The sequence below is a fragment of the Oratosquilla oratoria genome, chromosome 26 (genome assembly GCF_046742065.1).
Source record: "Oratosquilla oratoria isolate Oo_2021 chromosome 26, ASM4674206v1, whole genome shotgun sequence".
NCBI classification, from domain to species: domain Eukaryota; kingdom Metazoa; phylum Arthropoda; class Malacostraca; order Stomatopoda; family Squillidae; genus Oratosquilla; species Oratosquilla oratoria.
The window spans coordinates 4,424,204-4,436,840 of NC_134802.1; the positions used below are offsets into that span (position 1 = coordinate 4,424,204).

General features: G+C 38.0%; 1 protein-coding gene across 1 annotated transcript in view; it reads left to right on the top strand.

The window, feature by feature from the left end:
* LOC143039236 (m7GpppN-mRNA hydrolase NUDT17-like) overlaps nucleotides 1–12,637 on the top strand; it is a 149,756-nt gene that overhangs the window by 44,898 nt on the left and 92,221 nt on the right. The window contains exon 4 of the mRNA XM_076209106.1: nucleotides 8,230–8,425. Within this exon, the coding sequence (XP_076065221.1) occupies nucleotides 8,230–8,425 (196 nt within the window). The remainder of the gene's footprint in view (nucleotides 1–8,229; nucleotides 8,426–12,637) is intronic.

Below are 12,637 nucleotides of genomic sequence, written 5' to 3' on the forward strand. Positions count from 1 at the left end.
TACCTTCAGGAAAAAGAAGTCTCAAAGTTGGAAGAGGCTGCAATCTTAGCGGATAAGTATGAAACACTAAAAGCTACTGCAGGGAAATTCTCAGTCACTCCAAGGGGGAGAGAAGAACAGCCAAAAGTATCTAATTTAAGCTCATCAGGTGGGCCACCTACGAAGTCCATAGAGGTCGAAAAGGGTGACTGTAGTAAGTCATCACAGGGCGTGTCTTGTTTCTACTGCAAGAAAGTAGGCCACCTGGCGAGGGATTGTTGGAAGAGGAGAAGGTAGACAGAGATAGTTAAACCCCTAGTAGTATCAAATAGGAAGGATACTCATACAGAGGGTAAAGTCCAGGGAGAGGAAGAAAGGAGGCCACCAAAGTAGTGACCCTCATGAGTACCACTGTCACAGACAGCCAAGAAAAGGAGGTGAAACATCACTTGAAAGGATATAAACCGTTCCTTTTCCAAAGAACGATCTCCACAAAGGGAGAAAACAGAGAAATGGTGACCATACTGAGAGACTCAGGAGCACTCCAATCAGTAATACTAAGTAGTTTAGTAGAAAACCCCGTAGAAAAAGGGAGTGTAGTTATAGGCTCCCTAGGAGGCCTAGCGAGGGTGCCACTGGTAGAGATAGATATAGAATCGCCTCTGTATGAAGACCAGGCAATGATGGGCCTAGTAGATCAGTTGCCAGTAGAAAGTGTTGAATTCATTATGGGAAATAACTTAGTAGGTGGGAAGATGTGCCTCACACCCATAGTGTCAGATATCCCAATTGTTTCGGAAGAAATAGAAACATTTGAGAAAGAGCATCCGGGATTACTGCCGATTTGCGCGGTCACAAGGGCCATAGCTGCACAGAGAGAAAGATCTAAGGCCAACAAAGGTATTGAGGGGGGAAGGCTGTGGAAAACTTAAATATGAGGACAGTGTAAATCCCGCAGGGAAAATCCCTAGTGGAAGCACCCAAGTCGAGAGAGGCTGACTTGAGGTCCCTGTTCCAATAGGAACGAAAAAGTGAGCCGAAAGTGTATGACTTGACTCGTTTGTTTATGGGAGAGAAGGAGGTGGAAGTAAGAAGTTTTAATGACTTACAGAGTTGATCCCGAAATGAGGGATTTGTATGAAAGAGTAGAGAGTGGTAGTGAGTTGTCGGCGGAATACTACTTAGAGTCGACAGTACTATTCCTCAAGTGGGTGGATAGTACCTGTCCTACTGATGATGCAGTATGATCTGAAAGAGCACAAATAATGTTGTCGAAGGTCTACAGGGAAGAAGTTATGCGGATAGGGCATGATAGTCCCTTTGCAGGACATATGGATGTACAAAAGACCTTAGACCGTATCTGACAACATTTCTATTGGTTCGGAATTAGAGAGGATGTAATACAGTACTGTCGCAGTTGTCACACTTGCCAAGTAGTGGGCAAACCCATCCAAACTGCAGCAGTAGCTCCTTTAAAACCATTTCCAGTAGGAGAGAGTCTCTTTGCTAAGGTAATTATAGATATAGTAGGACCATTACCAAAAACTAAACGTGGTAATAAGTACATGTTAACTTTAATGGACACCTTTTCAAGGTATCCCGAGGCTATACCACTACGTAGAGTACATGCTAAAGTAGTTTTACAGGAACTCATCAAATTATTTACAAGATGGGGATTACCTAGAGAGTTGCAAACAGAACAAAGGTCTGTATTTCTGTCCAAAAAGGTTATGCAGGGTTTGGGAGCCCTGGGTATTGTTAAAGTCACTTCAAGTGCATACCATCCTCAAAGTCAGGGTGCACTTGAGAGATACCATCAGATCTTAAGGAGTACGCTAAGGAAATGGTGCCTAGAGAATAATACAGGTTGGGATGAAGCACTACCATATTTGTTGTTTGCTGTGCGTGAAGTACCCAACGAATCGTTGGGCCTCTCACCCTTCGATATGGTGTTTGAGCATTGTGTTAGAGGACCTATTCAAGTCCTGAAAGAGTGCCTCTTGGAGCAACAGTATGCTCCAGGAGTAATAAAATTGGTGGAGGAAATGAGGAGCAAGTTGACCTCATGTTGGCAAAAGGCTAGAGAAACATTACAGAGGGCTCGAGCGAATGAAACAAAACTATGACCGGAAGGCAAGAACGCGAGAGTTTAAACAAGGGGATAAGGTACTCGTATTACTGCCCTTCCAAGGTAACCCCTTGAGGGTTAAGTTTAGTGGACCTTACCTGGTGATGAAACGAGTGAGGGAACTGAACAGCATTTTTGCCACTCCTGATAGGGGACGGAAGCAACTATTGTGCTGCCCCATTATGCTGGAAGCATACCAGGAGAGGGACAAAAGTTATATGGGTGAGTCTGGCGGTAGTGTGTGCACTGTCTCTATTTTGCCTGAGGAAGACGAGGACTCGATCTCTCCCACCTTCGAGATGACATGGAAGGCAAATACAGATGTGTGGCCCCAGTTGGTGGACAAGCTGGGCCATCTCTCAGATGAGCAGCGGGAGGACCTACTGGAGTTGCTGAGCCAATACTAGGAGATCTTTCGGGATACCCCTGGAAGGACCAACGTAACGCTGCATGACGTGGATGTGAGAGATGCGAAGCCCATCAAGCAAGCCGCGTATCGTGTGAACCCACAACGAGCGGCTATCATTAGGAAAGAAATTGACTATATGTTGGATCACAACTTGATTTAACCAGCACAAAGTGAGTGGGGTTTCCCAGGGATATCAGTACCAAAGTCTGACGGTGCTCAGAGGTTTTGTATTGACTTCCGACGTGTTAATGCCGTCACTAAGAAAGACTCATATCCCTTACCAAGAATCGAAGAGTGTAGTGATAAAGAAAGTGGGTCATGTTTCATAAGTAAACTATATCTGCTACGTGGATATTGGCAGGTGCCTCTGACCCCTCGTTCCCAGTCCATATCGTATTTCACAGCTCTTGGGAAAACATATCAGTGTAATGTAATGCCTTTTGGAATGACTAATGCCCCTGCCACCTTCCAAAGGTTGATAAATAATCTTACAGAGAACATTTCCGGTTGTGTAACCTATCTTGATGATGTTGCCATCTATGGTGATACTTGGCAAGAATATCTATGTCGTCTAGCTTTACTCCTTCACAAGTTAGTGTCTGAGATTTGAGGCTTAATTTGACCAAGTGTGATTTCGTTAAGGCCAAGGTTCATTATCTTGGTTATGTCAAAGGGCAAGGAGAGGTTGCTCCGCCCCACGCTAAAGTAGAAGCCATTCTCAACATAGCCACACCTAAGAGTAAAAGAGAGGTTCGTAGCTTTATATAAACCATAGCTTATTATAGGATGTTCATTTATAATTTCTTGTCTTTAATGGCCCCAATAACTAATTTATTGAAGATAGGAACAAAGTTTTGGTGAACTGAGGCTTATTCCGCTTTTGTTCAAGCTAAGAGTCTTTTGTGTTCTGCACTTGTGTTGCAAGCCCCAGATTTCTCAGAGCTATTCTCTCTCTAATGTGATGCCAGTAACATTAGGCTTGGATCAGTTTTGTATATATATACATATACATACATATATATATATATATATATATGTATATATATATTGTATACATATATATATATATATATATTGTATACATATATATATATATTGTATACATATATATATATATGTATATATATATATATGTATATATGCATATATATATATACATATATATAACAAATATATATACATATATATATATGTATATATATATGTATATATATAAATATATATATATATATATTTGAATATCTGGGGAGCAGATTCTCTTGTATGCATGCATTGTTAAAATCGACAGCGTTAGTGAGGTTGTTGATCTTCTTGTGAGTATTTTCCAGTTTTCTAACCAATATTCTGCCATTTAGAGGGTGGGCATATACCAAGTTGCCAAAATGATTCATTTATTTCAACGTTTCGTCTAACAAAGAGACATCTTCAGGAAATTCTGTAACATAGATAATAATGACGTACAGAAATATAGAAAACAACATGTAAATCTAACCAATTATACAAATATAGAAGCAAATATCAATAAATGCGCAAATTCACACAAAATAAACACTATACATGGGCTGATGGGGACCGTTACTTACAATAGTTAAAGGTCTGATGAAATGACGAAGAAAACCCTTCGCTCGGTGACATATATATGCGCCTAGCCGGCTTGGGTGGTGGTGGAGGGCGGGAGAGGGGGCGGGGGTGGTATCTCATAATACGAGAAGAAGAGGGTTGGGGGAGGGGTTGGGGGTTAGGGGGTTGCGGGGTCGGTTGGGGGGAGGATGGAAGGAGTGGGTAGGAGGAGGTGGAGGGGGGGGGGTTTCGGAGAGAGGTCATGCTAGGTAGTAGCTTGGTGCTGCTATACAAAGCGATGACAGAAGTCATGTTGCATTGGATATTAATGATAGGACTACATTCTCTGATAAACATAGCTTCTAGAAGCTTAAGTTTATGTACATCCCTATTACTTGCTATAATCCTAGTGTTTGAAACTAGGTATTCACGGGTGGCTGTTAGGTTATGGTATTTCTTTAAGTGATGTTTTATAGCCCCATTTTGTAAATGCATAGTAATTCTCCTACTGAGACTACATCTAGTAAAACCAATATATGCTGTATGACGGGCTACACAGTTCCCGGTGCTACAGGTGAATTCATAAACACAATTAGTTTTAGACATAGTCTCATTATTACTAATTAAGTTATTAGTAATAACCAATGAACTAGTTTTAGGGTTGGAGTAGTATACAACCACCCGGATTTCCTTATCTTTAGATACCGGATGACAGTTCTTAGTGATGATGTCTTTAATTATTTTTTCATCTTTCTTGTAACCCTTGTTGAAGATGTTATGGTAGTATATATCAATGAATTGGGGCTTAGGGGATGTTTGTGGGGAAAGGTGGTCACACAACATTTTATTACAAATTACATCAAAATCACTATTAGGGAAACCATTATTCACCAGAATCTGGCGGATGTGCTGCAATTCTGTATGCAGAGCCTGCCAGGAAGAACACACTTTGATAGCCCTCCGGACATACGCTCTAATCACACTGGTTTTATAGCTAGTCGGGCACTCACTTTTGTAGTTCAAACACTTCTCAGAGTTCGTAGGTTTCCTGTACACCTTCGTTGTAAATTCCCCGGAAGAAGAGTCCACTAAAATATCGAGGAAAGGGAGTTTGCCATCCTTATTCATTTCAGTCGTGAAGCTAAGACCAGATTCCTCCTGGAGGCGCAGTCTCAATCCCTGGAGAAGGGCTTCTGACTGTGCGCACACAAAGATGTCGTCTATGTACCTGAAGTATAATGAAGGTTTGGTGACGTCATCTTTAAAGACTGCTTCCTCTACTGCCGACATGAACGCTATGCGGGTCAACTCATTGTATTCCCAATTGCCTTACCACTTTTTATCCCTCTATATCCCAACCTGACGAAATCGTCAGTCAAGATTCGGGTGAGTCTCACTGGCATAGAATAACAGTTATAACCGGTGTGTCTGTCCTGACGAATTCGTCTAGGCTTCCTCTCTCTGAGAACAACACTTGAAGCTTATTGGTCGAGAGTCCCTTGGGCAGTTCACCAACAGCTGATGACATCAACAGTGGTGTGAAACGCGGTATTTCTGGTGCTATTTATTTCATCATGGAGGAGTTGTCAGATATGTTAAATGCTGCATATTATTTTTTTCTGAAATGGGAATAGTTATAGTTATAGTTATAGTTATAGTTATAGTTATAGTTATAGTTATAGATGTTTCTTTTATGAAATAAGGACCCTATGAGCTCATTTTATGTCGATGACAAATACGTCATGTTGGTCATATGGCGCACACAAAGAAACGTATGACCAACATGACGGATTCGTCATCTACGTCTTTGGACCAGAAAAACAGAGTACACCCCTTCACCTTTACCAAATTTTATCCCTGGCAATGAGACAGCTTCAATCAACAGTGACTTGAACCCATCACAGTCAAACCCATTACGGTATTTCACACAGTTTTTCACTCCTGATTTTTTAGATATGATAGTCTATCAGTCTAATTTGTATGCTACACAAAAAGATGTGAACAATCCTCTAAACTTCACTAGGCAAGAACTTGAACAATGGATAGGTCTACTTATTCATTTCAGCATTATTAGGACTCCCCAGACACGTCTCCATTGGTCTGGTGAATTATTTGGGAGGTATAGAGAGTATACTGCTTTAGTTATGAGTTGCAACAGATGGAAGACTATAAAATCCAACTTACATCTTCGGGACAACACTGATGAGGTAAACAATGATAAACTGTTCAAAGTCAGTCCAATGGTAGACCATTTGCGTAAAAAATTCCAAGACCTTCCATTGCAACAAAACCTCTGCATTGATGAACAAATGGTGCCTTTCAAGGGAAGGCATTCCATGAAACAATACATGCCCATGAAACCCAGAAAATGGGATTTCAAGTTCTTTGTTCTTGCAGACAGTGGGGATCTTATTCATGACTTCATACCTTACACAGGGTCAATTCAACCTGTGAATAGAGACAGTATTTTAGATCTGGGTACATCCTCTAATATTGTCTTACACTTGGCTGAGACCATTCCAAACAATAAGAATCATCTACAATATTTTGACAACTGGTTTACATCTTTACCACTTGTAGAACATCTAGCTGACAGGAATATATGGTGTTGTGGGACAATCCGGGCAAATCGGCTCCCAGGCCTCAAGTTCACATTGGATGCTGACATGAAGAAGAAATGCAGAGGTACATTTGAGGAATGGAAATTATCTGGTGAGGGCAGCCTGGCAACAACAGTCAAATGGTTTGACAATAAATGTGTTACATTATTGTCTTCCTTTGCTGAGGGCAATCCAACTCACACTGCACGACGCTATGATAGAAGTCAGAGGAAAGTTGTGGAAATTCCACAGCCTAACATCATACATTTGTACAATAAGAACATGGGAGGTGTAGACCTGGCTATCTGTCTTCTAGTACTATATAGGATCTCGGTACGTTCTAAGAAATATTATCACAGACTCATCTATCACATGATTGACATGACTATCAATGAGGCATGGCTGGTATACCGAAGAGATTGTGAGGCCAAAAGGATTCCCCAGGAAAAAAGACATTCCCTACTGACCTTCAGGATGTCCTTGTCAGAATCACTCATCAATGTAGGGAAATATATCCCCAAGCGAGGTCGTCCATCTTCAAGTGAGAGAACTCCTCCTCCACCATCAACAAGAATTCAAAGAGTTGGCCAATTCAGGCCCCAGAATGATGGGAGACTAGATAAAGTAGGGCACTTCCCAGAGGTGAAAAATCCTCGTTTGTACTGCAAACGAGTTGGATGTGCGGGTCGCACCAATATCAGGTGTATCAAGTGCAAAGTGAGTTTGTGTCTAAATGAGAGAAACAACTTATTTCCTAGTGTAAGGAGTGAGACAAACAAATACATGCACTGTATTTTTTCATGATAATTATTATTTTCCTCCTTTCCAACAGATTTCTCACTGATGAGTTCAGGTGTTTTCTTTTCTAAAGTATAATATTTTAAATAAAGGTATTATTGATGACATTTCTACAATTTTGAGCAGATTTTTCACTGCTAAGAACAGGTATATTATTTTTTGTAATAACCCATATTATATATAAAGATATTTCAATTATTTATATACTTAAAAACAATTAATTTTCATTAACAAGATATCAAGCTATCAAAAGAAATTGTATTTAAGTTTAATTTTTCAATAAGATATTCATTTTTGCTGAGATGAGCAACAGAATTGCTTTCTATATTCTAATAATGTAATAAATCTTGATAATACAATCATTAGCCAATTTCATTTCCCTCGTGACCAACATGACTAATTCGTCATGGTACTGTATTATTGCATAGACTGTAGCAATTGCCAGGAAAACTTATCTATAACATTCCTCAGGTCCATAATAGCCTAGAAACAAACGCATGATTTTTTTTGTCCGGCCAAAATATATGTGGTCCATATAATAAATGGCTTGATACCTTCGCCAAACATGCCTTCTCTGCCGTTGGTCTAATTGAAGTGCTGATGTGAGCGGTTTTAATGGTCTTTATTCATTAATTATGGTATATACTTTGTGTTGAAATCCTTTTGTTTAAATCAGTGTGAAGGCTGAGATCGTCCATGCAATAATTCCACAAATTAGTTCTAAAAGATTGTCCTATTTGTTTTTTTCTCACCAGCACCCCGATTTTTGCGTTCCACTGAAAATGTCCAATGCTGAACGTGCTTCCTTACCTCCTGAAATCCGGAGTAGAGGCATGGACGTGGGCGTGGTGGCGCTGCTCCAATCGGCCGACGGATGTCTTCTGCTTACTCGGCGAGCTGCGCACATGCGCACCTTCCCTAGAACCTGGGTCCCACCTGGAGGGCATATAGGTAAGAAAGGTTTCCAGCCAAAAACAGTATCGTTTCTCTCGAGGTGGAATACACTAAACTCAATAAACAGAAATGGTCACAAATAGGTTGAATTTAATAGAAAACATATACGAGACAATTTTGGCGTGTGTACAGGATTAGTAATTAAATTAAATCAAGTCACTACCCCTAATCTCCTATGACAATATTTTTCAGCATAACATTTCTTCTATTCAGTACTAATCAATGAAAAAAATCCATATATAAACGCACACCATAGCGCCACTGAATATCATATTACAGAAATGAGTGACATTTCTGAAGAAAATATGAGTATTTAATGGAGGAGCTTCACCCCAGCAGAATCAAAATTCCTCCAGCAGTAGGATAAATGAATACTGAGTATAGTATTTACATTAATTGGACCATCCTCATAACCTAAGCTGGAGAGCTATTTGTAGATGCCTAAATGTGACTCATCAAAAACATTTTAGTTAGCATCTAATAATCGTCTTTTTATCTCGCAGTATCTTGTTTGCTCTTAAATTCATGTATGTTTTTTGCACACACTATTTTTTCATCCAGTTTGTTCCAGATATCCACCACTCTCTGTGGAAAGCTGTTGTTTTTCAGGTCCCTTCTATAACTGTCCTTCTTGAGTTTCTTTTCTCGTCCTCTTGTATTTCTCTTATCCCAATTTAATAAGTCTTCTCTATCAAGGACTTCCACACCTTTCATGATTCTATAGATGGTCAATAGGTCACCCCTTTCTCTTTTTTGTTCCAAAGTCGGTAATTCCAGCTTTGACAAGCTCTCCTCATATGACAGTTTTGAAAGTGTTGGGGCCATCTTCGTAATTGCTCTTTGGATTCTTTCAATTTTTTTTATATTATTTTTAGTACTGGGTGTTCATAGCGTCGCTGCATACTCCAGTCTTGGCCTTATCAGTGTTACTAATATTGTTTTCACAATTTCTTCGTCCATGTAGGTAAAGGCCACTTTTATTGATCTTAGCAAATTGAAAGTTTCTCCGACAATTGTATTTATCTGTTTATCAGGAGTCATATTTTTATGATAATTATTCCCAGAACTTACTTTCTTTTCTTCCTTTGTACCGATTTTACATTGTCCTGACACACACACACATACACACACATATATATATGTATATATATATATATATATATGTATATATTTATACATATATACATTCCTCTGAAGAAGCATAGAGCGAAACCGGTCAGAAATAAACTCAGAAACTCGGAACTAGACCCGTGACTTCTTTTTCCACTTTCATCAACTTGTCACAATGTACCAGCCTATACATAAATATATATATATATATATATATATATATACATATATATATACATATATATGCATATTTATATGTATGTAAAGATATGTATATATATACATATATATATGTATATAAATATATATATATATATATATATATATATATATATTAATCTGTCCAAATTCCATTATGCTTCATTTCTTTAGGTCGAACCCCACTTCCCACTTCTGACTTCATTCCCAAATCCTGTTTAGATGTCTCTGTAGCGACTCAAAGTCCGTTTCTGTACTTTCCTTATCAGTTTTTCGTCATCTGCAAAAAAGTTCATGTAACATTCTACTGATCCCTGTGGGACACCACTAATCACTTCTTCCCAAGTGGAAATCTTATCTCTGGCATTTTTTCTTTATTCCGGTATTTTCCCTTCTTTGAGTGAGCAGCTTATTACCTTATATACTTTGTCTATTAGTCCATCTATACATTCCTTTAGAATTCAGTTTACAATTCCTGACATCAAGTTTTATTATTTGGTGCATTATTTCTTTTCTTGTTACAATTATTTTTCTCATGGGCGGGGATCTCACCTCACTTCTTTCATCCCCATATTTTCTCTAGTGAACACAGATTTGAAGTGCTTGCTCATGACTTCAGACATTTCAATCTCTTCTGTATATTCTATATTCCCTTGTCATAATATTATTGTTTCGTGCTCACATATCTATTGATCCTTACATTTTCTGTTATGTCTTTTTCATGTGTTTTTTCTCCCTGCGTACTTTTACATATTCATTCCTTAGATTGATATGTTTGCCACTTTCCAGATTTTTTTTATCCTTTCTACTACACCTTCTGTTAAACCAGCACTTAATATACACATTGTACTGTTTTTGTCTTGGTTCATATTCATACAATCCTTCGTTGTAGAATTCTTTAAAAATCATCCATTTCTCTTCCACTTGTTTCTTTTTAGTGTAAAGGTTTTCCCAATTCGCTTTTTGAAAGAAGTTTCTATGTTTTCCAAAGTCCGTTTTGTTATACATCAATCTTTCTTTCCTGTATTTCTCATTTATTTCCATATATATTTCCTCTTTCAGTTCAAACTCAAGTAGTATGTGGTGACTCTTCCTAATTGGTGTTCAATTTTATGCAGTTTCAGGCTCTGATGTAATTATTTGCTCTAGTATCGGCGTTTCTTCATTATTTCTATATCTGGTATTTTTTACCCATTGTGTCATTTTAGTATTCTATAATCATATATAGTAATATATTTCCCCAAAGGACCTCTCCACCTTTCACTATCATCTCTTCCCGACATATTTCTTTGCAGTTAAAATCTCCATAAATACTACGTTTCCTCCGTCCTTCAGCATCTCATTTAATAAATGCCTTGTGTCTTCTGACATTTTAGAATAATCGCTCTATTTCCAAAAACCCGTTTTTGAGGGCACATAAGTCCCCACAAACTTTCTACTTTTCATGTCACTATTTTCAACTTTTATCATGATCATTCCCACAATATTTTCTCTCTCTGTTACCTTCGTCACATTTAAGTTTTTCTTAGTCGAAAACATGACTCCTCCACCCTCCACCCTGTTTTTCCTTTCTATTTTTCATCTAGTGATTATATAATCCTTGTCCAACACTATTTGGCGGCAGTAGACCCCTTAATTTCCTCTCCACAATTCCCATTATATCTGTTTTTTAGTTTAATCCTGATATCAAACCGTCTTTGTCAGTATAAGTCACTTTTATTTTATTTTTTCTTCTTTCTCTCTTTCTCTGTTTCTTTCGGGGTTTTTTTGTGTGTTTTTTTTTATACCATTTTCTCAGCCCCATGACTATTTTTTCTTCAATAGAACTCGTTCTTTTCGATCTCCTCTTTTTTTTTACTTCTCAGTGTCTTCTCTCTTTTTTCTCGTATTTCAATTTTTTTTCTTATAGTTTTATAGTTTTTACTATTTGCTAACCTTCCTGCTTTTGCTAATAGTTTTTATACTACCATTTGTGACCTTAATCTTTTCTTTAGAAGTCGATTTTTTTTAATATTGCCCCACTCTATGCACTTCTATTTCCTTTTCTATTTCTTCCCCTTCGTCTTGCACTGCTTTCAGAATTTCCGCATTTTCTTTCTTTAAGTCCTTCAGTTCTTTGTAGATTTCGTTATATTCATTCTTTAGGTGTATGACTTCTTTCTTCAGCTCCTAAATATCTTGATTCCATGATCTCATCTCCTTTTCTATGTCTATAATTCTACTCAGTCTTCTGTTATATTTGTTAAATCCAGAAAAAAAAATATTCATACCTTACAACACCTAATGGTGTTTCGATGTTTTCACTACGCTTCGATATTGTGCCAGTAGGTGTCAAAGCTTTTCCAATATGTACATTGGGTTCAACTCCATTGCTATTTCCTGGTCTATTTCGATTCATTTTCATTTTCTTCGGTACTCACTTTTTTCCACTACATTAGATAATCACTGGCATCCACACATATTCCCCTTCCCAATTAACACAAATAGATTTCCTGTTACATTTATAGTTGAGAAGTTTCGTTGTTTCTTGGGAGCTCTAGTTGAGGCGTCTTTACACTGTGACAATCGACGTGTGCATTTACCTAGTTGTATTTACCTAGTTGTATTTTACGGGAAGGGGAGCTACGCTCGTGAGCCCCCGCCTTTGTATCTCATAGTGTCTAGTTTGCTCTTAAGTTCGTGAATGTTTTTGCACACACTATTTTTTCGTCCAGTTTGCGTACACACACACACACACATACATACATACACACACACACACTCAGATATGTATATATATATATATATATATATATATATATATATATATACTGTATATATATACATATATATATATACAATGTATGTATGTGTGTATATATTCTGACATCCTCTTTCTAATGTTCTAAGTATTTCTTAAGA